Source organism: Pituophis catenifer, unplaced genomic scaffold (genome assembly GCF_029215685.1).
Source record: "Pituophis catenifer annectens isolate HBS135680 unplaced genomic scaffold, rPitCat1.0.hap2 SCAF_2, whole genome shotgun sequence".
Taxonomy (NCBI): Eukaryota; Metazoa; Chordata; class Lepidosauria; order Squamata; family Colubridae; genus Pituophis; species Pituophis catenifer.
The window spans coordinates 156,335,929-156,360,394 of NW_027256882.1; the positions used below are offsets into that span (position 1 = coordinate 156,335,929).

Here is a 24,466-nt window from a genome sequence, read left to right on the forward strand (position 1 = left end):
AGTGAGAAGCTCTCGATTTTGTTGGTCAGGATTGTTTGTCTGATTTCCTAATTGCATGGGAGGAATTGAAGACCTGTTCATGCCCCACTGGGCTGGGCTTTTGGGGTCCTGAAAGAGTGAGCACTGTTCTACTTAGCCTGGGATTCTGTCTATTCTTATTTTCTTTTGATATTGAATACATTAAGAAAACAATGAATAAAACATGTAGGTGTTGAATTGAATGAAACTAATCACTGTTACAGTAAATCTTTTTGTGGTCCTTCAGAAAGTGTAGGTTCCTATGATCTGTTAAGATTGCTGTCATTCCAGAGCAGCTTCATCTGTGAGCACTCAGAAAGATAAGATTTATTGCTGATATCTGGCTTCATGATCCATGTTTTCCTGTAGCTCAAGTACATTCTCTTCTGACATTAAAAAAGGAGGAAGGAAGGCTAGGAACCAAAGTAGTAGAAGCAATTACAAGCATGGAAAGATTCCTCTCAACATTTGAGTAGTTTTTTAAAAAATCTGAGGAAAAGGTTATGGTTTTTATTATTAAACAAGACAGTCTTTACAGCTGCACAATTCTGGGATTAACTCAAAATAGTTAAATTCAGTTGTGGCCTTAGATCAGTAATATACTGTATACAACGAGCTATGCCAAAATGTAGCTTGTTTTTAGTTTAGCATGTAACATACACCCAACTGCTGGTAAGCATGTTTTATTCAGTAAACCATATTTAAACAAGCAATGTTGTATGAGATCAGCCACTTTTCCTCAGCCTGAAGTAGAATGAGAAGAATCATATACACTGCACATTTGGAGAAAGGGTTAGCTTAAAACAGAATACAAGAGATACTATATAGAAGTTATTAATGCATTTTTTCAGCATTTCCATAGCAATTCAGACAAATAGAAATGAAGTAACCCTATGACTAATCAAGTTTTCATAAATGTCAGAAGCAAGTAAGCTACATTTATAGCTATCAGCAGCAGAGACAATTTTAAAATCTGTTTGCCATCATGAGTCATTTACCTTTTTAATAATTTTATTGAAATATATTCCATAAAAGAGGCAATTAGAAATAACATCAGTAGAATAGTTCCATTCTCTAATTGCCTAAGGGAGAAAAAAGTCTTGCAGTAAGGCATGAGAAGGGGGGCCTCAAACACTGGGGGGGGAGACTTTGGATCAGCCATTAGAAAGGGGTGGGAGGGAAGAATCCAAAATCTCAAGAGCTGAGCTGAAAAATAAAAGCTGGATCAGCTATCACTTTTAGTGGTTCACTTCCACCAGATTCAGAGTAGGTATCTTTTTATTTTAGTCCCCAATAATTAGCTTCAGCCTGCCTTTAAAGATTGTGGAATTGAACCCTTATATATGCATGTTCTTATGTCTTTTGGGGGAAAAGACATGTGCATATAAAAACACCTTTCAAATCTCTTTGATAGTCTTAATTCTAATTATTTTGTAAATAGATCAACCTTTGACGGCTGAAAGGGATTACATTTTTACAAATATCGTAAAATTTATGTAAATAAAATTGTGCGAACCAGACATGAATCCTAAACAACTGGACTGAACCAAATTCTTTTGCCAGCAAAAGACACCTTACTGTAACATAACTTTTATTACCAAAAAGAAAAAAAAACCATGAAAAACATGGCTGTAATACAAAGGCACCTTATTTGTAATGTTAGTTTAGCGTCTAGATTTTGTATTTATATATTGCCTGCTTGTAAATAATTTTTATTTTTATATTTATACAGGTAGTCCTCGATTTACGACAATAGAGCTCAACATTTCTGTTGCTAAGTGAAACATTTGTTAAGTGAATTTTGCCCCATTTTATGACTTTTCTTGCCAACAGTTGTTAAGTGAATCATTGCAGTTATTAAGATAGTAACATGGTGGTTAAGTGAATCTGGCTTCCGCACTAACGTTGCTTGTTCAAGTCACAAAAGGCCTGACCCGGGACACTGCAACCATCATAAATAGGAGTCAGTTTGCCAAGCATCCAAATGTGGGGATTCTGCAACAGTTGTAAATGTGAATCATGGTCATAAGTCACTTTTTTCAAGGTTTTTTTTTGTAACTTTCAACTGCCACTCAATGAACTGTTGTAAGTCGAGGACAACTTGTATTATACGCTGCTCATTACTTCTTTGAGTTGGGAGACCTTGTAAAACTTGAAATGAAGGGAGATGAGAATCAAGAGACCATCTTCTTCTTCTAAAGACCATCTTGCAAAGCATTGCTGCAAAAAAAGGAAAAAAAAAACGGGAGAAGGACAAACGAACAGCAAAACTGGGATTGATATAACCGGGCGGCCGCCGTTTTTATTCAAAAACACCAACGATTCACCATCGCGCGAGCCTCCGCCCTCACAAGGATCGTCACTCCCAACGACTTCAGGATTACCGCTTCGTGTCGCTTTCTATACTCTTCCGCTTTTTGGCCGCCTCTTCCGGTACGCTGCGCATGAATGACGTATCGTCCTGATCTGGGGGAGGGGAGGCGCATGCGCATTTGCGACCGCTGCCTACATAGTTCCGGTTGGTATAAATTACCGGTAGGTATAGTCTTTAAATGTCGTTGATGACGTAACGAGGGACGTAAAACTATGGCAAATCAGCTGTTGGCTCTGCAGTACAGTAATAAGGATGAAGATGTAAATCTCGGAGGTCACTCCTTGTTCCGAGAAATAATTTAATTTGCCGTGTGTCTGCCGTGCTAGAGGCCTGTTCATAAACAATGCCTTCTCAACAGTCAGTTTGAACCATCAGCTTATAAAGTGTGTTGAAAATGCAAATCTTTTGCCAGTGGAGTAAGTCGGTCCAGGGGAGATCGAACTAAAAGGGACGATTGGGCTTTATTACTGTAGAAAAAACACGCAGATGCAGCTTTTTTCCCACCTCGCCCCCCTTCCTCTGCTTTTTCGCCAATTTTTTTTTAAAAAAATATATTTTGGGGATATTCTGTAGTTTTCTGGACGGGAAAGGGAAAACTGCACCTTGTTACGCAACCTCTCAGGGTATAGAATAGAATAGAATTATTTTTATTGGCCAAGTGTGATTGGACACACAAGTAATTTGTCTTTGGTGCATAGGCTCTCGGTGTACAGAAAAAGAAAAGATACGTTCGTCAAGAATCATAAGGTACAACACTTAATGATAGTCATAGGGTACAAATAAGCAATCAGGAAACTATCGATATAAATCGTAAGGATACAAGCAACAAAATTACAGTCATACAGTCATAAGTGGAAGGAGATGAGTGGTGGGAACGATGAGAAAATTAATAGTAATGCAGACTTGTAAATAGTTTGACAATGTTGAGGGAATTATTTGTTTAGCAGAGTGATGGCGTTTGGGAAAAAACTGTTCTTGTGTCTAGTTGTTCTGATGTGCAGTGCTCTATAGCGTTGTTTTGAGGGTAGGAGTTGAAACAGTTTATGTCCAGGGTGTGAGGGGGTCTGTAAATATTTTCAGACCTCTTTTTGACTCGTGCACTATACAGGTCCTCCGTGGAAGGCAGGTATGAAACAAAAGCAAATGAATAACAAACTCACAATCATCTCGTCCTTTTTAAACCAATGAAATAAAATACCAACAAAAACCAACTTTCTTTTTTAACTGGTTAAAAAACCATCGCCAAATTTTCAAACCTTTACTGCATTAGCATCTCCCTAACCATCGCATCTCCCATTTGCATTGGGGGGCAGCAAAGGGCGAAACTGGTTCTCTGAAACCCGGAAGTTTGACCCTTCAACGATGGCGTCTGTGGTTTGCTTTCTTGGACCGTACCAAGAGCGGCGGGGGGGGAGGGAAATGCTATCTCCGCAATTTCTATTTTAAAAGCCTGGAAAGGGTTAAAAGCCTTTATGTAAATGAAATTCAGGCGTTTCTCCCGGCGGGCGGGCAGAAGCGACCTTGGCCAAGAAGAGTAAGTACTTCAGGCTCGCCCTTGAGGATGATTTTTCAAATCCCTCTCTCCCATGTTGTCTTAGTTGAGCCGATCCGAAGATTAAGTTGCTTGTGTAGGGAAGCACCCAGATCTGGGACAGGTGAGTTGCCAGCTGTTATTCCCAACGGGCACCCCTCTGCCTCTTTATGCCCCCCCTCCCACCTCCCAGGAGGCGCGAGCCCTTGTCCGGTCGGTTGCCTTAGTTACCGAGGGCCTCCTCCTCCTCCTCCTCCTTCCCCCTCCCCTCGAAGAAAGCCTAAGGAGTGTTTTGGTCACAGCACTGCGGAAGTCACAAGAGGTTTACCACCCCTCTCAGGGCTGAGGTCTGCGTTAGGAACTAAACACGTTCTTTTCCCTGGTGGGGTTCAAAAGCCCAACGTGGTGTATTGGTGAAAAGACTGAAATATATGGTCTTAAATGTCCCAGCCAATCAGGTCATTCGGAAATAATTCGAAAATAAAAAGTGACCTCACGTAGGTGGGTACATGAGGACCAAAGACCGTCCTTACTTTTATTGTTGGGTCAATGGGTGGCCTTACTTGCAATTTTTTTCAAGTTACAGTGCTGCTGGGTTGAGGACTACAGTATTATATCCCCAAGGTGCTTTTTCAAAAGGCAACGACTTCTTTTTTTTCTCCCCTTGAAGACATTTAGCTTCTCATCCAAGAAGCTTCTTCAGTTCTTGGATGAGAAGTGAACCGTCTTTAAAGAAAACAAAGAAAATCCAGTTGCCTTTGGAAAAAACACCTTTGGGGCAACCATGACCTGGATGACTCCATAGATGTTGAGGACTATTGCATCTTTCAAAATTCTTGGGAAATAATGGGATTCTTTTTTTTTGTTTGTTTGGTGATCAGTTTCAATCTCTTGCACTTGATGACACAAGATAACTGGGTTGTTATCATTTGGGGCTCTGTTACTGATTTTGTTTCCGAAGAATTAATATTGGTTGAACATGAAAAGTAACTGTTAAATCAGTTTGAGGAATAAACCGAACCTTTCTAGCATTGTTGTTTTGGACTGTCTCACTTTTCAGAGTGTTTAATTTTTAAAACTTATGTGAAATTTAAAACTGATTTTGATTTGCCTTAGAGTGCTTCTTCGTAATTTATTCAGTATCAGCATTTTTATTTGTAGTTCCAGAAAACTAGGACAATATGAACCAGTTATGAAGTTTAAGAAAGCCATGCAACTCAGAACTATTGTAAAATCCTCAAAATGGCTCGTTTCACGCTGTTCTTTAGAACAGTTTGGAACCAGACATTTTCCACCTGCTCATATCTATCTACTATAGATGCTACAGTTTTCCGGACTGCTCATGTAGCTTTTTTTCAAGAGTGCTTGCTTATTTTTCCTTTGCAGAAGTCACAATGAACTGCCGTTCAGAAGTGCTGGAGATATCAGTTGAAGGTCGCCAGATTGAAGAAGCTATGCTGGCACTTTTGCACACCATATTACTTCATCGCAGCACAGGAAAATTCCATTACAAGAAAGAAGGCACATATTCGATTGGGACAGTTGGCACACAAGATGTAGATTGTGATTTCATTGATTTCACCTATGTCAGGGTTTCTTCTGAGGAACTTGATCGTGCACTGAGAAAGGCAGTTGGAGAATTCAAGGTAAAAGTTAAGTATGTTTATTTCAGAATGATATGCATTTCCTGTTGCTTGTTCAGAATCATCGTTTGGCCCAGAATACAGATGCCAGACAGTTAGAAGGCTGTTTCCAGGATTAATTCAAGGTGTTGGCTTTATTTTACAGAGCCCAAATCAGATTGGGATTGGAACATATCTGGAATTAATGTCCAAAAATTCTGTTTCTTTGCTAAATACATTTACTATTTCTTGAGCAATATGTTCCTAAAAGAGGGAGTCTTCATATGCAGATTACAGAACAGTTTAGGAAAGTATTCTTGATTCCATCAATACACAGTTAGCAAGCTGTGAAAGCAATATTATTTCTATATTATTTAAATATTTGTTCTCTTTATAATGATTTAAATTATTTAATTTAAATTGCTGCACCAGGTCATATTAAAATAAATCTCAAAGCGATTTACAATTAAAATTATACCCTGTTTCCCCCAAAATAAGACATCCCCTGATAATAAACCCAATCGGGCTTTTGAGCACATGGCAATAAGGCCAAGCACTTATTTCAGGGTTCAAAAAATATAAGACAGGGTCTTATTTTCGGGGAAACATGGTAATTAGTGAAATACAGTCAGTTTACAAATTTTAAAATAAGCATTAAAATAAAAAATGCAAAATTAGGATGTTAATGATGCATAGAAAAAAAATGGAATTGAAAAGTTTAAGATCATAGCATAGTTAACATAGTTTTGAAAGCCCTAGGAATATAAAAATGTCTTTGCTTGGCACTAAAAGGACAGTAAGGAAGCATGCTAGGCCACATATTTAATCCTTTTGAGAAGTGTAACTCCATATAAAATTGTTGGAATTCTGCTCATCAGGATAGGTAACCTATCCACTAACAGCACCTCTATCTTATTTAGAGTGATCTTCAGTTTGTTGGCCGTTATTCAATCCATTACTGTATCCAAGTGCTGATTCAGCAGTGTCTAGCATAGACCCCTATGAAAAAGCAAGGTAGAGGTTACTATTGGTATGCTGCTAATTTACTTCATATGTCTGAGTGAACGCATTCAGTGATTCCATGTAAAAATTGAACAGCATGATGGGTAAAATTACACTTACAGGATTAGGCAGCATAAACATCATGAAGAAGACTATCTAGGTATGAGTTAAACCACTCAAAGCTCATTTTACTCACTTTTAAGGTAAGCAATCTTTCCCAAAGAGTATCATTGTGGTGGTATCAAGCGAGGGATCCAAGAGAATCAACAGGATTGCACTCTCCCTGTCTCTTTCCCAGCAAAAATCATCCAACATGATGACCAAGGTAGTTTCGGGGCCAAAACTAAATCTACATTCTTACTGAAAAGGAAATACCATATTTTTCACACTGTAAGATGCTTTGGACCATAAGATACACCTAGCTTTTGGGGAGGAAAACAAGAAAAAAAAACTGCCTCTGCCTCCCAGCAATTTGTCTCCTTGCAGCTAACAGCCTGGCCAGCTTCAGCACAGCCTGATTTAGCATGAGCAGCTGATTGGCGTTTGGATTGGCCTCCCGGAATACTGCCAATCAGCTGTTCCAGGCTGCGGGGATCATCGCCGCTGTCGCCTATCGCTACCTCCAACACCCCATTTTCGGTCTCCGTGCACCCCATTTTTGGCAGTGATAGGCAGCGGGATCCCTGCCGCCTGAAACAGGCTGAAAACGGAACACACAGAAGCCGAAAATGGAGTGTGTGGAGACAGCAAAAGGCGGTGGCGATGGGTGGGAGCAATCCCCGCAGCCTGGAACAACTGATCGGCAGTATTCCAGGAGGCCCATCCAACCACCAATCAGATGCTCGTGCTAAATCAGCCTGTGCTGAAACTGGTCAGGCTGTTTGCTGCAAAGAGGCAAATTGCTGGGAGGCAGAGACCAAAGGGTGGAGGCCAGTAGGTGGGCGGGGCTTCGGCAACATTCGCTCTATATGACGCATAGACATTTCCACCCACTTTTTTTGGGGGGGGGGAGGAAATGCGTCTTATACACAGAAAAATACAGTAGATTTCATCCAAGAATATCTGGATGTGATTAACCACCATATGCTCAATCCCTTTTGTCAGGAGAAGGAAATTGGCCTGTAAATGTTTACATTTTATTCAGTAATCATCTCACTGCAGCTTCCTTTAATAAAGCTAGAACCACTCCTTGTAGCAACATATTTATAATTTTATGGTTCTAGAAAATGCTGCCCATCTACTACATATGCCAAACTAAGCCATGAGAAGCACCTTGTCTGCATCATTGAAGCCGTAAGAACTGAAACTCATCCCAAAAAATCTGACAGGTCCTTGGACAAATAGTAGAGTCTGTCATGCCACATTAGACTGATTTTGTCCTTGAAGTATCTGACTGACATGTCCAACAACTATGATTTTTTTTCATATAATTCATATATGAGCCAGACCCCTGAACTCCTTGCATCACTCAAAAAAGTTCCACTGGTGCTGAGGGTACACAACAGAAGGAGAAAAAATATTGCCACAGAATAGGCTCAATAATGAGTTCTTACTAGCAACCAATCAGATTCAAGATGAGTTTTCTTCTACTTGTGTTTTATAGTCTTCCTCCAACTGCCTGCTTTGCCCTCAGCCGAGATGTGTACCAAGGGGCTGAATGGGCTCTGCACTGGGAAGAGGAGTTTGAAGAACAATTGTTTCAGCTGCTGTTATCATCTCTGTAGCCAAACATTTGACAGGGATTAAGGAAAATGCTTCAGAGCCTTCTGGAAGCCATTGGAATCTATCATCTTCTGAGATGATAGAGTTCCTCACCCCTGCAGTGAAAAATAGTCTCTGCAAGCTTTATTTTCAATACAAAATAATATATGACAGAAGAACAGATATAAACATAGCCCCTTTTCAAACCATCATCCACTTGCCCACTAGGGGAAAAAAATCCAGAGTCTGATTTGCTATTTGTGTTGGAGCAGTAACAAGTTAAGACAGACTCATCATTATCAAGAGAGTTATGACATTTTGAGTGGCTCCTGTAAGGCAGTCCCAATTTAAATATAGAAGACTTCTAGAACCAATATTCTAGAAGTCCTACACATCACATCTGAAACCATCTCTAACAGCTCAGGCAGGGAGCATCCCGATCAGCAGAATGAACAGTACCAGCAGAAAATCCCATTTGAAATGTACAATACAAAATGCAAAAACATTCTAGATTGCCATTTGAATAGATGGGAGGGGGGTGGGAGAACTTTAAAGAGAGTTCCTTAAAGAACATTAAATTTATATGCATTAACACCTATGATCACAATTTCAATATTGTGTTAGGAGTATCATTATTGAAGAATGTGCATATTGCTAAGGTTCTGTAGATGTTATCATTTACAGCTTTCCACTGCAAAAGTACATTATGGTCAATAATCATTTTATAAATGGCCACTTTTATAAGCCAATTATTCTTGACTATACCTTTTACGTTACATTAACAATCATTAACAATAAATACAAAATTATTTATTTATTTTATTTTCTTCCTCTTCTGCTGCCGTGAAAGTAAATATACTACAAAGCGTGCATCTGATGAAATTCTTGGTCCACGTGAAAGGTTATGCCATAATAAATATGTCATCTTTAAAGTGGCGCCACAAGATACTTTATATTGCTGCAGGCTAAATGGCTATTGTTCAAAAAAGTGTTATATTTCTATCTTTTTTTCAGTAAATTGGTAATTGCTTCTTTTCTTCCCCAGGTAACAATTTTGAGTTGCCACTTCTGTATCTTAATAAAAACTGTAATTCATTGCAGTTGCAAGTCACATGACTGGATTTGATATATATATATAAATAAAAATATATAAATATAAATAAAAACTTTTTTGGCAGTAGTCATTAAGTTTCTTTTATAGGTATTTTTTGTTCCAAACCAGAAGTAAATGCTGGAAACTGGCAAAAAAATGCTGCAAAATGTCATGTGATTGCAGGAGGCTGCAAATGGCCATAAAGATGAGCCAGTTTCCAAGTGCCCAAAATGCAGTCGTATCACAGAGAGAGAAAGAGAGAGAGCGTGCTGCTGTTATAACTTCAAAAATAGATTATAAGTAAATCTGGAGAAGTCCACTGTAACTTCAAAGAGTTGTTAAATGACCAGTTGTAAATTGAAGTCTACCTGTATTAGAAACAGGTATCAAGAAAATAGTTTATGATTGAAACTATACCCATGTGTTAAGACCTACTATATTAAGGACTCTTCTTCAGTTCTTTTTATTAGAGGGTAGCATATGAAAACAAAATAGTCTTTGTGTGATTAGTGAGATTTCAGTTTTGGAATATTTTCTCTACAGAAAAAGAAAACATCATTCAGCATGGCATAACTTTGTTCCGAGTAAATATTCATAAGATTTTATTATAAATATACTGAAAATATACAATAATTCCAGTGAAACATGGAATAATGCTTTTTTCCCCCAAGGACGCATTGCGAAACACAGGCAGTGATGGGATGGGCCAAATTTCCCTGGAGTTTTATCAGAAGAAGAAATCACGCTGGCCTTTCTCAGATGAGTGCATCCCTTGGGAAGTTTGGACGGTCAAGGTAAATGTAGTGAGTCTGGCTAATGAGCAGGAACGGCAGATATGTCGTGAAAAGGTAGGTGAGAAACTTTGTGAAAAGATTATCAACATTGTAGAAGTGATGAACCGACATGAGTACCTGCCCAAGATGCCTACCCAGTCAGAGGTGGATAACGTCTTTGATACAGGGCTGAGGGATGTCCAGCCCTATTTATACAAGATTTCTTACCAGATCACTGACTCACTTGGGACCTCTGTCACCACCACCATGCGTCGCCTCATCAAGGACACCCTGGCGCTCTGATGTCCAGGATATCATGGACCAGACATTTTTGAAAAGCAACACAAGCAATTGGTTTTCTGCTCTCACCTAGCTCAAGAGCACCACATCCATCATTCTTGGAAATTTTTGGATTCTTGACATCCGTACATCCTGTTCTCATTCACTAACTGTTACAGGTCGAGGCTAGAATTAGCTTGTCCACCAGTTCACCAGATCCCAACTTCTTCCAATTGCAATAGAGAATGGAAATTAAGTCCTCTTCATGTCCTTTTCTGTTAAACTAAATTCCATTAGATGAACTTCAGTGTGTCTATGGGAAAAGATGGCTTGCATGCTTCATAAGTATTTTGGTAACATCTAATACACATAATACCAACATTTGCACTATCAATGAGCTGTAAACTAAAATGTAAACTAGATGCCCTGATTTCTTGATTTTGAGATCTTCTACAAGGCTGCCAAGGCTGAGGTTACTTTTCTTGGCAAAAAGTGTGCCTTCCTTTCCTGATTACCTAATTGTTAGCTCATCTCTGGCTTTGGAATAATTAAATCTGTTAACAGGACATTTTTGCTTCTAGGTGCATGTTTTCAGGGTGGGAGTGTTTAAGGGTTTCAAGCCTTCTGTCTTTTTTGTAAGTGAAAATTACCAAATGGACCCATTCAGTAGACTTTGAAATCTGTAGGCTGTATTTCTAGAGAAAGAAATTTCATGTTTTGTATATATTTTACCAGTGTAATATTATATGTATAAAATAATCTGAGAATAAAAAGAAAATTCCTGTCTTTTGTGTCATAACTTTCTACAATACAAAGTAGCTTTGAACTAACCTATACCCAAAGACATCTAAATTATTCCAACTTGTTTAACTTTGGTTGATAATCATTGAAATCAGTTTCAATGCTGATTTCAATGTTGAATTCAGTTATGCTTCCCGATTTGTTTTTGAGTTTCATTTGGTAAAAGTGAAGCTTGGAAATGCCACGGAAATTCACATGATGAATTTGAGTTATTCTCTGTCCTCAAGCTAGCTTTCTTATTGAGACATAATAAACAATATAAAACCAGATATATATCCGGGATTTCTGATAATTAAGAAGAATGTCAAGATTTATTTCCCACTAAAAACTTGGCTTGGGAATACATTGGTAGATATTATAATCCAAATAATATGTACTTACATTATAATGAGGCGAACTGTTAACAGACCCTTGCTTATCCAGGTGTGTACGTTGTAGAAGCATGTTTCTCATTTGCACAAAATTGCATTAATAGTGCTGAGATTAAATCTTAATCATTGAATTTAGGAAATTATATTCACCTTTCTGGACAACATGTGGCAGGCATGGCTGAAATATGCCTGGGAAAATTAAAACCCCTACTTAGATTTATCCCTAGTTATTTAGTCCATTGAAATAGTGAGTTCTAATGAGATATTAGAGCCACTGGAAAAAAGGACAGCCTGAGTTCCAGTCCCACCTTAGGTACAAAGCCAGCTGGATGATCTTGGGCCAGTGACTTTCCCTCAACCCTAAGGAGGCAATGGCAAACCATTCTGCCAAGAAAACTGCAGAGACTTGTCCAAGCAGAATCAAATATGATGGAACCGAAGGGGAAGGGGGGAAAAGTGAGATAAGCCATTACTTCACCCAGTAAATGGACAATTAAATGATAATACACAAGACCCTTATAATTTTGCAAAATTACTAACTGGTATAAGGAATATTCCTCAAATTATCATGGAAGTCCAAATATCAGTTTCAATGTGGAAAGGAAAGCAGGATGCACTGGTTTGTCCTATACTTTCAAGTATGGTTTAACCTCTAAATCAGGGGTGTCAAACTCGATTTCATTGAGGGCCACATCAGGGTTATGTTTGACTTCGAACTGCCAGGGAGGAGGGGGATAGGCGTGGTCATGATGGGTGTTTGACACAGGCTCAAGATGCGCTTTTCCCTTCTCTCTTTCCACAATACTCCCCAGCCTTCAGAAGCACTCTGCTGGCCAAAAACAGGCTGCACGGAGGCCCCGCAGCCCGTTTTGGCCAGCAGAAGCACCGCAGGCCGGTCCTTTGATATTTCCAGGCTGACCCCGCGGGCCAGATTTAAGCACTCTGCAGGCCAGATCTGGCCCATGGGCCTTGAGTTTGACACCCCTGCTCAAAATTGATCTCAAAATGAGCTATTAGGTATGTGTTTTGCTACAGCATTAAAGTAAGCCCCCAATATTAAAAACTCAAGAAATCTTGGTACTGTATGTATAATTTTACAGAAAGGTATTAAAATCTTTAGGAGGTTTTCAATGGGAGATTTGTCGGGGATGGTGTAGGGTCTCCTGCTTGGGTGGAGGGTTGGACTAGATGACCTACAAGATCCCTTCCAACTCTGTCTGTCTGTCTGTCTGTCTGTCTATCTATCCATCCCTCTAATAAACGCCCCATCTTAAACAACTAACAACAGTTTGCTTTTTCCTAAATAGAGATTGTAGCTGTTATCAAATTTACATATATTTGTTCAGAAGCCTACCTGTGTGTTATGTACCCCTGATTCTCTGGAGAGTTAATATTCTTACATCACAATCCTTTGTACAATTATACTGGAAACGTAATGACCTAATTTAACTTAGATCAGAACCATATTTTATATCATTAGTTCATTGGGCTTAAATATAGTTAGCTCTGCACAAGATCATAACTTTTCAGTTAAATATAAATCTAATCCGAATAATTCTTAATGCACTCTATGTTTCGCAACGCAATAGCTGCCAGTCAGGCACCCCATAATCTCTCTGACCTACCAAACCGCCGAAGCTTTCAGTTTACACAAGGACAAACCTAGGGCATCCGTTCAGCCTTCAGTCTAGAAAAGAGCGCTACCTGTTTTACATTTCTAATCGCTTTTTTCTATTCAATTGGTAGAAGTTCCTTTAGAGGCGTGGCTTGTAACATCTGTCCAATTAATAAGCAGGATTTCTTTGAAGCGCATCGATGCCATCCAATAACGAGGGGCCCTTAGCGAAGCGAGTAGCTCACGCCCAGGAAGCTAGCATTTTCGTATTGGGAGAGCTCAGCATGTGCCATAGCTCCGCCCTTTGTAAGCCTGAGCGAAGCAGAGGGAGTTTTTCCAATCAGCAAGTCCTCAAGCGCGTGAGTGACAGGAGGGCACCCAATTAGACTCTAAGAATGAAGCCCGTTGACCAATCTGGATCCAGAATTTATTCAGCGAGCCCTTTAGAAGCCGATCTAGGTTGGAGGTAGGGGCTGCTCTTCCACTTCGCCGGGTGGCAGCCATGTTGGGGTTCGCGAGTCGGTGCTGCGCCTCTTCGGCCTCCTTTTTACTGAGGGGAGCGCGGGGCGCGCCGAGTCCCCTCCAGGACCTGCTGCGGCTTCGGGGAGGGGCGGTTGCCGCTGCCGCCGAGGCCCGTAAGTGGCGGGCGAAGCACCAGAGGGAGCTCGAGGGCGGGGTCACCTTGCGGCCTAGTGCTGGAGGGGAGAGTGGACCGGCCGTTCGGGAGGGTTCCGGTCCGAGAAAAAAAGGCATCTGCACCGAGGGTGCTGCTCGGCCCGGATGGGAGGGCTGGCTTTAATCCTGCCTATACAATAGCTGCATAATATATATAATAATACTATATAACGGCTATATAATACCTGGCTAGGTGGCTAAAAACGCTGAGCTTGTCGGTCAGAAAGGTCGGCGGTTCGAATCCCTAGTACAGGTGAGCAAGGGGTTGGACTAGATGACCTCCAAGGTCCCTTACTGTTAACGTCTCTCTTTGGTGCCCCGCTTGGAGAAGGAGTGCGGTGGGGGTTGGGGGGGGAAAGAAGCAGAGTTCCCGCTTTGGCCCAGTTGCCTTGTTTTCTGCTGGGTTTATCGCCTCTCGTCGAGCCAGGCGTTTGGCCTGGGAAAAGAAACCAACCCCCAGGAACGCGGGGTTTTTGATTCGGTGTCTAATAACGGGCACGGCCGTGTTGCCCTTCCTCTGCAGAAACCCAGATGCCGAACCTCCCTCAGGTCGTTGCTTACGTGTCGGCGGCCGCAGGGATGGGGGTTTGCGCCACTATCGTCTCCTTTTTTTGCCCACCCCGTTAAATACGGATGGAAACGATGGTTTCTGGCCTTTTCTGCATGGGCGGGGAAGGCACCTCAGTGCGGCTGTTCTTAGCTGGGGGGGGGGGCGGAGCTGTGGCGATATATCCCCCCCGCTTCCGAATAAGACGGCTTGGGACGATGAAGGCCGCATCGGAAGAGAGCGAGCGAGGAAGGAAGACAACCTAGGAGTACTGAGCTTGCTTGATGGGCTCCTTTGCCGAGGACAAACATGGCGTCTTTCGGCACTTAGAGGGCATGAGGAAGCATTGCGGAGCTCTCTCGCATCCTGCACGCCGTTTGCCATCCCCTTCCTCTTGTGGGTGCAAGTGGCCAAGATGGAAAGAAGAAAAGCGCAGCAGGATAAAAAAGAGGATTTCCACTGGTCCGCTGAGATCTAGGCACGAACCTTCCTCCATGAATTTATATGGTGCACACCTAGAGACGGTTTTTAAATTGCACTGACAGGATTTAGGAAGGTTTTGCAAGCACTCAACCATGCTTGATGGATCTATGTGGTCGCTAGGAGCAGAAAAACGAATTTTCAGCAATGATCGTTTCATGCTTTTTATGATCATCGGCTTCATGAGTTTGGGTGGATCTTTAGCATAACCTGGCTGGGGGTATTAACAATCCAGGCTTTGTGAGGAAGAAATGATTTCAGTAAATTTGGTGGTCTTGAGTCAGGGAGCTATTCAGGCATCGGCATTTTGACTTTTTTCAGAGTCTATGATTGGTCTGTGAGAATTCCAGTTGTGATAAGGAAAGGTTCCTTCAAGGGAGTGATATGGTTATTGATCTCTCCTGGATGACAATTGCAAAAGCCTGGCCTTCTATATAGCACATATAGGTGTCTCATAAAAGTTATTTCTAAGTTTTTCTTTAAAGCTTGGTACTAATGTATTCTTAGAATAAAATCCCTTCAAAACATTATGGAAAACCTGAGACTCATTTTCCTCCAGAGTTCTGTATTTGACCATATATATATATATATGAGACTAGATTGCTGCTTCGAGTGATTTTATATAATTGGCAGAATTATTTATAAAATGTATGCTGCTCAACTTGTGACAACTCTGGGAATAAAACTACAAACAATTGAAGTTATCTTGCAAAGAGGAAAATCTCAATCTTATACCTTTTTCAGGAAGTGGGGGTGCTTATAAGTTGCTGATTGTAAAGATGTATAATTAAGCATCTAATTTGCCTGCTGATGGTTGTATTTTCTTTTGTAGGCCGGAACTATGCTGCACAAACATCTCCTGCAGCTAAAGCTGAAGTTGCCACTGGACATATTGTGGCAGTCATTGGTGCTGTGGTTGATGTCCAGTTCGATGACGCCCTGCCACCAATCCTCAATGCCCTTGAGGTGCAAGGCAGAGATACACGCTTGGTGCTAGAAGTGGCTCAGCATTTAGGTAAATTTCATTGATCAACCTGGCTTTCATTCTGTTAATGCTCCTTGTGATGATAAATAAAAATGACTTTCGTTCTTCTGAACATAATGAAGTCATATTTATGATCTGAAAAGGAAGTCTTTTAATCAGAAAACTTTTGGATCTGAGGCCAAGTAGGCTAGTATTTTTTATTGATATTGTGGACCAGTCTTAAGTTTTATGAGCCTCCTGTTATGTTTCAAGGTTCAGTATGTCTCCGAAGCTCTCACATAAAAGAATACTTAAAATTTTGCATGTCTAACTGAGCATTCAATACCAGTTAATTATTTTGCAAAAATTATTTCTGTTAATTTTTTGACTGCATGAACTTTGTGTATCTCTACAGCTAATATTACCTACATAATAAAAGGCACATTGTTTTATAAACAACCTTCTACCAACTTTCCTAGAAGCTATTTGGATTCTTTATTTTTACACATTGGTAAAAAATAACTTTTGAAATGACCGAGTACATTTCTGTTGCTCAAGCATTATTTCAGGGTAAAGGCATCTTCTGTTATATTTCTTCTATTGCAGGTGAGAATACTGTTCGTACCATTGCTATGGATGGTACTGAAGGTTTGGTGAGAGGCCAAAAGGTTTTGGATTCTGGAGCACCAATCAGAATTCCTGTAGGACCTGAAACCCTTGGCAGAATCATGAATGTGATTGGAGAGCCAATAGATGAAAGAGGTCCAATAAAGACCAAACAGTAAGCACAAATTTGGGGGAAGACAGTGAGGCAACCATCATTCATTATTTGGATGGCCTTTTTTACCTGGTCCTCTCCACTAGAAAACTATATTTCAATCACAAAATCGAAGTCAGTGAAATGGAAAAGGAGAGACAACATGTGTACCTACTGATTTCCATGCCACTTCCTAAATGTTTGAAGGGACAAGAAAACTTAATTTTGCACATATGTGGCATCTGAATTATCTAACTGGGAAAAATGGTCTTAGATGAGTCCTAGTGGATGGTTCAATGAAAATGTTGTTTTAGTATATAGTTGCAGTTGACAAGAATATTCCATACTAGGGATAATTAGGAAAAAAAATGCCAACATTAATATGAAATATGACACTGAAATATATATCTACATTTAGGGAACTGTATAATTTTGGTCATCTTGGAAAAAGATATACTTAACATATGATCAATCCCTTTTTTCAGGTTTGCTGCTATTCATGCTGAAGCACCTGAGTTTGTGGAAATGAGTGTTGAACAGGAAATCCTTGTGACTGGCATTAAAGTTGTGGACCTTCTTGCCCCATATGCAAAGGGTGGTAAAATTGGTAAGTTAAGTGAGGTAGAAGGGTGACCAGTTGTGTTTCTGCAGCTTCCTTGCCATAGCATGGACTTTAAATCATTAGCAGTCTCAGTGTTTTACATACAACTGATGTCAGCTGTCTTTCCTTCACTGATGAGCAAAACTCAATGACTTTCGTTCTTCTGAGATTGCTGAAGCAATTCATCTTCTGAGAAGGAAAATGGGAAATTGTAGAGGAGCTCCTAATCATTCTTTGGTACTGACGCAGCTTTTTTTCTTCAGGTCTGTTTGGTGGTGCTGGTGTAGGCAAAACTGTATTGATCATGGAGCTGATCAATAATGTTGCCAAAGCTCATGGTGGCTACTCAGTATTTGCTGGTGTTGGAGAAAGAACCCGTGAAGGGAATGATTTGTACCATGAAATGATAGAGTCTGGTGTCATCAACTTGAAGGATACCACATCCAAGGTGAGCAAACAAGTCAGGATCTAGCTGTGACCCTAAATTCCAAAAGTGCGATATGGGTTGGCTTAATCTGCTGTCTTGCTTGCACCAGAAATTGGCAATTATTCTTAAGGGCATGCAGTTTTGAATTTCCACTGTTGATCTTGGGTCATGTGTTGACAATACCAGAGAAAATTTCAAGGACTAAAGGAATTTCTAGTGCACCAGGAATATTTTGAACAACATATGAAGTGTACAAATATTAGACAGTCACTCTATGAAAGAATTACATAGGCTGGAAGAAAAGTATATTATTAGAAGTAAATCCCATTAAGTTTCAGAAAGACATTAGAGTTGGTAGGATAATAAATCAGCTAGGATATTTCTGGGTATGTATCATAATACACCAATTTATTGCTATGGAGCAGAAAATTTTTAACCACACGCTAATGAAATGGGACAATTAACATAGTGTTATTTTAAGTTTCTTTGCTCTCCCAAAGGTTGCTCTCGTTTATGGGCAGATGAATGAGCCGCCTGGTGCTCGTGCCAGAGTTGCTTTGACAGGCTTGACTGTTGCTGAATATTTCAGAGACCAGGAGGGTCAAGACGTGCTGCTCTTCATTGATAACATCTTCCGTTTCACACAGGCTGGATCTGAAGTAAGCTTTAAACCAACTTGTCAGTCAAAGGAGAACAGTTTAATAATATTAAGATTGGGATCTTCCCAAATTGTGGACAGGGGAAGCATAGATGCATTGTCTGAGACTTTCTGTATCGTAAAAGAAGCAACTTTGGCAACTGCAGAAGATTTTAATTTTCTCTTCCAGGTATCCGCCTTGCTGGGTAGAATCCCCTCGGCTGTGGGTTACCAACCTACTTTGGCTACTGATATGGGTACCATGCAGGAGAGGATCACAACAACGAGAAAAGGATCTATCACCTCTGTGCAGGTAATTTGCTATAAATGTTGTTTCTCCAATTATATTGTCTACCAGTTCAGGGTGTACTATGTTACTGTCTCATTTCTGGAAGGCAATTCTATTTTCATCTCCATTCCCTATGGGATCTAATGGAATTGCTCCCCTTGTTATATAAATAGCTACACAAAGCTGCTGATGGTTAGCATTAAAACTGTCTATGCAACTGGACTGTTAATGTAGTAAATTTTCTTTTTCCCAAGGCCATCTATGTACCAGCTGATGACTTGACAGATCCAGCTCCCGCGACCACATTTGCCCACTTGGATGCCACCACTGTGCTGTCTCGTGCCATTGCAGAGCTGGGCATTTACCCAGCTGTAGATCCTCTGGACTCTACTTCACGTATCATGGATCCTAATATTGTGGGACAGGAGCATTATGATGTGGCCCGTGGGGTGCAAAAGATCTTGCAGGTGAATGGGGGGGGGGGGGTGTTTGAAAACCATGAATTCTAACTTATGAATTAGTGAATACTTTTTGTATTCTTTTTCATTGTGCATGTAGAATATTAATACATTTTTATAGCAAGCGTGATACTGCAAACCAGCAGCAAAGCTGCTTGGAAGAGGTAGAATATAGATAGGGTGGCAAGTGGCTTGATCCACTCCATGGTGCCCTTGCTGTCTCAACTCACCTGCAGGTTTCCTCTCTAGGACTACAAGTCCCTCCAAGACATTATCGCTATTTTGGGTATGGATGAATTATCTGAAGAGGATAAGCTGACAGTGGCACGTGCCCGTAAGATCCAGAGATTTTTGTCCCAGCCCTTCCAGGTGGCTGAGGTCTTTACTGGTCATGCAGGCAAACTGGTGCCTCTGAAAGAAACAATCAAAGGATTCCAACAGATTCTGATAGGTATGTATGGCAACTGGAACTGAAACCCCCTGAAGCTGATGGCTGTCTTGTTGCCATCTTTTCTCATTGCTCATTTTCCCTATTCTAGTCACAGGGTATCTACTGCACTACAATCTTAATTGCTTTTCAGATGTAATGTAGGCATTTTTCCAAATAATCGTCTAGTGATTACTGTCAACATTTTTCCATTCAAATCTAGGAAAATAGCCTTCTGTAATGAAACTACAAATAATTACAGGTAGTCCTCAATTAACAACTCCTGGTTCAGTGAGAGTTTGAAATTATGACTGCTGAACAAGTGACTGGTCATTGAACATCTAAGGACGTGATTATGATGCAGGCACTTGGCAGCCAATTTGCAATTAATGATGGTTGCAGCATCTTGCTGTCACGTGACCACTATTTGTGACCTTCCCAGTCAGCTTCCCACGAGCAAAGTCAATTGGGGAAAGGTGGCAAAGAAGATCATCTCAAATTGCTGTTGATGCTTTTTCTCCTGAGGAGCCCAGCTAAGGAGTACAAGGTCCCAAGAATCTTGTACTGTGCCCTGTGCACACATGCCCACAGCAGCCATCCCCAACCTCACCATGCTCTGCCTTGCCACACAGTCACGTGTCCACCAAACTGCTTGCAAACTGCCTGGGACTTGCAGGCAGTTTTACTATTGGAAACTGGCAAAAGGTTGTGAAGTGGTCCTCATTTAATGACTGACAAATCTTCACAATGATGGAAGTAGGAACTACTGGGTTTCCCATTAAGAGATGTGGCAGTGGTGGGTTGCTCTCAGTTCGCACCGGTTTGCAAGAACCAGTAGTAAAAATTTCTAGTAGTTCGGAGAACTGGTAATAACATTGGCTGGCCACACCCCCGAACCGGCCCAGCCCAGTCGCCACTCACCCAGCCCACCTCATCAGAGGCTTTTTTTTTTTTTTTTTTTTTTACTTTTAAAAGCATTTTTTTCTACAACCTCTTCAGCTGAAAAAATGCTTTTAAAAGTAAAAAAAAAAGCCTCTGATGATCGTGCGGCTCAGCTGGGATCGTCAGAGGTTTTTAAAAGCATTTTTTCTACAACCTCTTAAGGTTGTAGAAAAAATGCTTTTAAAAGTAAAAAAAGAAAGTTGGCCACGCCCACCCAGTCACATTACTCCCCCCACCAAGCCACGCCCACAAATTAAGCCACACGCACAACCAGTAGTAAAAAAATTTAGAACCCACCCCTGGGATGTGGTCACATAACATTGTGCTTTATAGTCACATCACTTAGCGATGGAAATTCCATTCCCAGTTACCATCATTAAGGAAGGGCTATCTGTACAGTTAAACCATGGTGCTCAGTTACTATTTGTTACTTAGATGTTGATAGAATGGGCAAAAAGGGCGTGTAGTTGTGATCTGTTTCTTCTTAACAATTTTACTGATTCCAGTTTTTGACTTTGTCTCTGCAGGAGAATATGATCATCTCCCAGAACAGGCTTTCTATATGGTGGGGCCCATTGAGGAAGCCGTGGCCAAGGCTGATAAGTTAGCTGAAGAACACTCATGAGTTTACCTTTGAAGCAAATCTTGTATGTTTTCAAATGTCCAGTGGTTCACTTTGTCCCACCTCACAGTTCTTGAAACTCTTGGAAATATCTTGAAAATATTTAAAAGTTTCCAATAAACCATCTGGTGCGATTATAGAAGTAGTTAATGGTACTGTTGCAGCACAAAGAGAAGCTATAGCTTTGAAGCAGACCAAATTTGTTGATTCTGGGTTCACTGACCAAGAGTAAGGCATTCTCGCTGACCATATTGGAAAGCAATGTTGTGTTTCTTAATTCCAATGTGGTGATTGCCCAGAATATTCCACAGAGATAATTGATGTGAACTGGATTGATGCAGAAAATTCTTCTACACTGTAAAGATCATTAAATGCTGGCACTTACTGATTCTTTCCTCTTCTCCTAAGCATTTGCCAAATAAAGCAGATTAGCATAGTTAATATGCTGGCCTACAGCCAGCCATTCATGCAGGCTGAGATTCCTTGGACAGCAGTCCAGAAATGCCCCTGCATATTCTAGATAGTGTGCATTTAAATTTTGATCTCCCAGAACAGGCATGTTTGCTATGAATTCCAAAACACACTTCAGTTTTTTGTAGGCAGCTTCACCCAGGCTTGGTCAAGTAAGTGCCATGTTCTCTAATGCAATTGAATGGATACAACATGGAAGGTTGGAATGGGAAGATTTTGGCTGCATAAGTCTTTGAATAGACCATTATTGAAAGAATGCTCAAATGTTGCTAAATCTTAATCCTAAAACAGAATCTAAAGATTGACACACAAACCCTCTGTGTTTCCACAGCTTTGTATCAAGTCACAACACTGCCTATTTGGTTTTGGTTTAATGTATTGTGTGACTCCCATTCAGTAATATGTAAGGTTAACAAAACTTAACTACATAAACCTAAAGAAGATCCCACTGATACCTGATGTAACAAGATGTTTAAAAGAGGTAGTATCCTTTTGGCTTTTTCAATCTTGAGTTAGCTTTGGTTTTTAAGTACTTTTTAAGCAACTTCCTCCTGAATCTCGTTATCTAACTCCTACACCACACAGAGAGATGTGTTTCTCTCTCCCTTGCCTACCATGGCTATTGAGGTTTCCTTTTGGAAGGGAGGGGGACAGCAGTTCCCTTTTCCTTTGCCTGCTATAAGGAGACTGGGCAACATTAACCTTGATGTGGTTGCCACGTATATTCGATTTGTCATCAGACACTCATTTTAAAGGCGTTATGCCTTGATGCTCAAAGAAAGGATAGAAATCGATAACTTGCTGTAAAATGAAAGTAATTGGGATTAATCGGCTAAGGCTCAAGGGATAAGTAATTGCTCTAGTATCAATTTCTCAAGCTTATTGCTCTGTTTATGTCTGGCAGTGTTGGGTTACAGAATCTCCTGATACCTTTTCAAAAACACAAAACAAGTCAATTTGGCAGAGGTTAGTTGCAGTGAAGAGATCTAAAGCAAGTAGGGCTTTTATTAGAAAAAGACTTTCAGAGGGTCGTTTTATGGTTGAGAAGTCTTATCAAACGTAGATTGTGTCCTGCAAAATTGAGACCTGATAGTTATGTGCTATACATGTCTACCCTGCTGCAATTAGAATTGACAAAAGATCCATGGCAAAAGTTATAAACATTGGGAACAATTATAACAAAATCACATATAGATGAGAAATTTCTAGTAAACCGAGCTTGTGTTATGGTGCAGGGCAGTTTTGAATCCTATGTTGGATTTGATGTATTCTATACCTGATTAGTTTTGGTTAAACTGATCAAACCACGCAATGTGTGAAGCATGGGATAGTCCGCTCAAGGGAAGTAGAATTGTCCATTTCTTTCAGTTTAGGATTATGCTAGAATTAACCTTAAAGCATGCATACTTGCTGTAGGACTGCCTTTTCTATTTTTTAAAAAAGAAATTATTCTATAATGCAGAACTGTCCAGTACTTAATTAAATGCTACATATGGGATATTTTACCAGGCCTTACATTTTGTAATTTATATTTTTTGAGAATTTAAAAGCTATATATTTAATAATTGGAAATATTATTTTATTTTTGATACCTTGACATGCTATCATTTCCCATTTTGCCTTTTAATTTTTTTATTAATTTACCAAAATATAAAACAAAAAATACGAAAATAATGGAAAAGTAAGAAAAAAAGAAAAACATTGACTTCTAACCCTTTAGTGCAGTAGAATAAGATAATATACAGCCTCAATTTTTAAATTTATATAGTAATATATATTAACCGTTTCTATAACAAACTTACCAGGAAAACCCTATTTCATTTTTTTCCCACCTCGAGCACAAAGTTAGAAGCAAGTTTCCAAAGGGAAACAAAGCTAGGTGTATTCTTTAATTAAAACGCAATTTATCTCTGCTAACTCCCATCAGTTTTTGCAATCAGTAGAAATCAAGTATCTTTCTATTTTCATGCATAGAGCATTCTTGCTACTTTCAGTATATACAGTGGTACCTTGGTACTCAACTGCTTTGTGACTCATTAGTACTCGATGCATTTTGACGTAAAAATTTCATCCTGGTACTCATCGTTTGATATTCAGTGCACAAGCTAGAACTTATTGGTATCAGCTGCCTTGTGACTCACTACATTATTCCTTATGGAAAAATTTTGTTTGGTATTCATCGGTTTTGGTACTCTCACCTCCCAGAACCAATTAATGATGAATATTAGGGTACCACTGTATAACAAAATTTCATTTTTTTTTTTTCAAGTTCTTTGTCCATTAAGCCTAAGAGGCAAATTTGATTTTACCTTTATATTCACTTTGAGACACTTGGGTATTAAGATGCGAATCCTACTGCAGTATTTTTTTGCTTCGTCACAAGTCCACCAAAGATGGTAAAAGGTTCCTTTACGTTTACATTTCCAGCATGCCTTTCAAATACCTTTATACATTTTTGGCCATTTATCCAGTGTTAAATACCATTGGCACATCATCTTATAAAAATTTTCTTTTAAATTATAATTTAATGGAAATTTTAAACCCTTTGTCCTCATATTTTCCAATAGTTCAAGCATCATATCCAAAATTCTTTGCCCATTGAATCATACAATGTTTCATGTATTCATTCTTGCATACTTCTGATTCCAACTCTTCTTTAAATTTGGAGGTAGGTTCACCTTGATTGAAAAATTATTAGACCATAGGTCCACCAGTCTAACCTTGCCATCCTTTCTTTTCTACAAAAAGCTTCCTGGTGCAATGCCTTAATTTATTCCAAACCCTTAGGATGGCATGTCTAACAAAGTGGTTGTTGAAACATTTATTTTAACCTTGTATCATAAGTAAGCATTTCGTCCAAATCTTAGTTCATGGCCCTCCAAATCAAGTAACTTATTTTGAAGAGACCCATTCTTTAAGCCAGCCAAACAGCAAGCATCGAAGTACTATTTCAAATCTAGTAAACCCAAACCTCTTCCTTGAGTATCTT

General features: G+C 39.9%; 2 protein-coding genes and 2 non-coding genes across 5 annotated transcripts; all 4 read left to right on the forward strand.

The window, feature by feature from the left end:
* The first annotated feature begins 2,501 nt into the window (after positions 1–2,501).
* Positions 2,502–11,179, forward strand: ATG101 (autophagy related 101). Of its 2 annotated transcripts, none has more exons than XM_070934863.1 (3): positions 2,502–2,553; positions 5,310–5,569; positions 10,013–11,179. In XM_070934863.1, exons 2-3 carry the CDS (start codon positions 5,318–5,320, stop codon positions 10,415–10,417), a joined length of 657 nt encoding a protein of 218 aa, XP_070790964.1. In that variant the 5' UTR covers positions 2,502–2,553; positions 5,310–5,317; the 3' UTR covers positions 10,418–11,179. The 2 variants fall into 2 exon arrangements, with proteins under 2 accessions (XP_070790964.1, XP_070790963.1); XM_070934862.1 differs by lacking the exon at positions 2,502–2,553 and adding an exon at positions 3,936–4,047.
* A 2,462-nt stretch (positions 11,180–13,641) lies between these two features.
* Positions 13,642–21,148, forward strand: ATP5F1B (ATP synthase F1 subunit beta). The gene is made up of 10 exons (XM_070937824.1): positions 13,642–13,815; positions 15,715–15,897; positions 16,453–16,627; positions 17,089–17,210; positions 17,468–17,652; positions 18,132–18,290; positions 18,459–18,581; positions 18,812–19,024; positions 19,265–19,466; positions 20,912–21,148. The coding sequence occupies exons 1-10, from the start codon at positions 13,683–13,685 to the stop codon at positions 21,007–21,009; spliced, it is 1,593 nt and encodes a 530-aa protein (XP_070793925.1). The 5' UTR covers positions 13,642–13,682; the 3' UTR covers positions 21,010–21,148.
* Positions 15,940–16,011, forward strand: LOC139313483 (small nucleolar RNA SNORD59). Its single transcript, XR_011600094.1, has one exon. It is a non-coding gene; the product is annotated as a small nucleolar RNA SNORD59 (small nucleolar RNA).
* On the forward strand, positions 17,330–17,402 carry LOC139313482 (small nucleolar RNA SNORD59). The gene has a single exon (XR_011600093.1). It is a non-coding gene; the product is annotated as a small nucleolar RNA SNORD59 (small nucleolar RNA).
* Positions 21,149–24,466: the final 3,318 nt, after the last annotated feature.

What these genes read in the sequence shown, in the direction of transcription:
- ATP5F1B (XM_070937824.1), top strand. Translation starts at nt 13,683, where the DNA reads ATGTTGGGGTTCGCGAGTCGGTGCTGCGCCTCTTCGGCCTCCTTTTTA. An exon ending in TGCAAAGGGTGGTAAAATTG is followed by an intron (nt 17,211 to 17,467) that starts GTAAGTTAAGTG and finishes TTTTTTCTTCAG; the next exon opens with GTCTGTTTGGTGGTGCTGGT. An exon ending in GGGTGCAAAAGATCTTGCAG is followed by an intron (nt 19,025 to 19,264) that starts GTGAATGGGGGG and finishes TTTCCTCTCTAG; the next exon opens with GACTACAAGTCCCTCCAAGA.
- ATG101 (XM_070934862.1), top strand. Translation starts at nt 3,954, where the DNA reads ATGATTTTTCAAATCCCTCTCTCCCATGTTGTCTTAGTTGAGCCGATC. An exon ending in AGCACCCAGATCTGGGACAG is followed by an intron (nt 4,048 to 5,309) that starts GTGAGTTGCCAG and finishes TTTCCTTTGCAG; the next exon opens with AAGTCACAATGAACTGCCGT. An exon ending in AGGCAGTTGGAGAATTCAAG is followed by an intron (nt 5,570 to 10,012) that starts GTAAAAGTTAAG and finishes TTTTCCCCCAAG; the next exon opens with GACGCATTGCGAAACACAGG.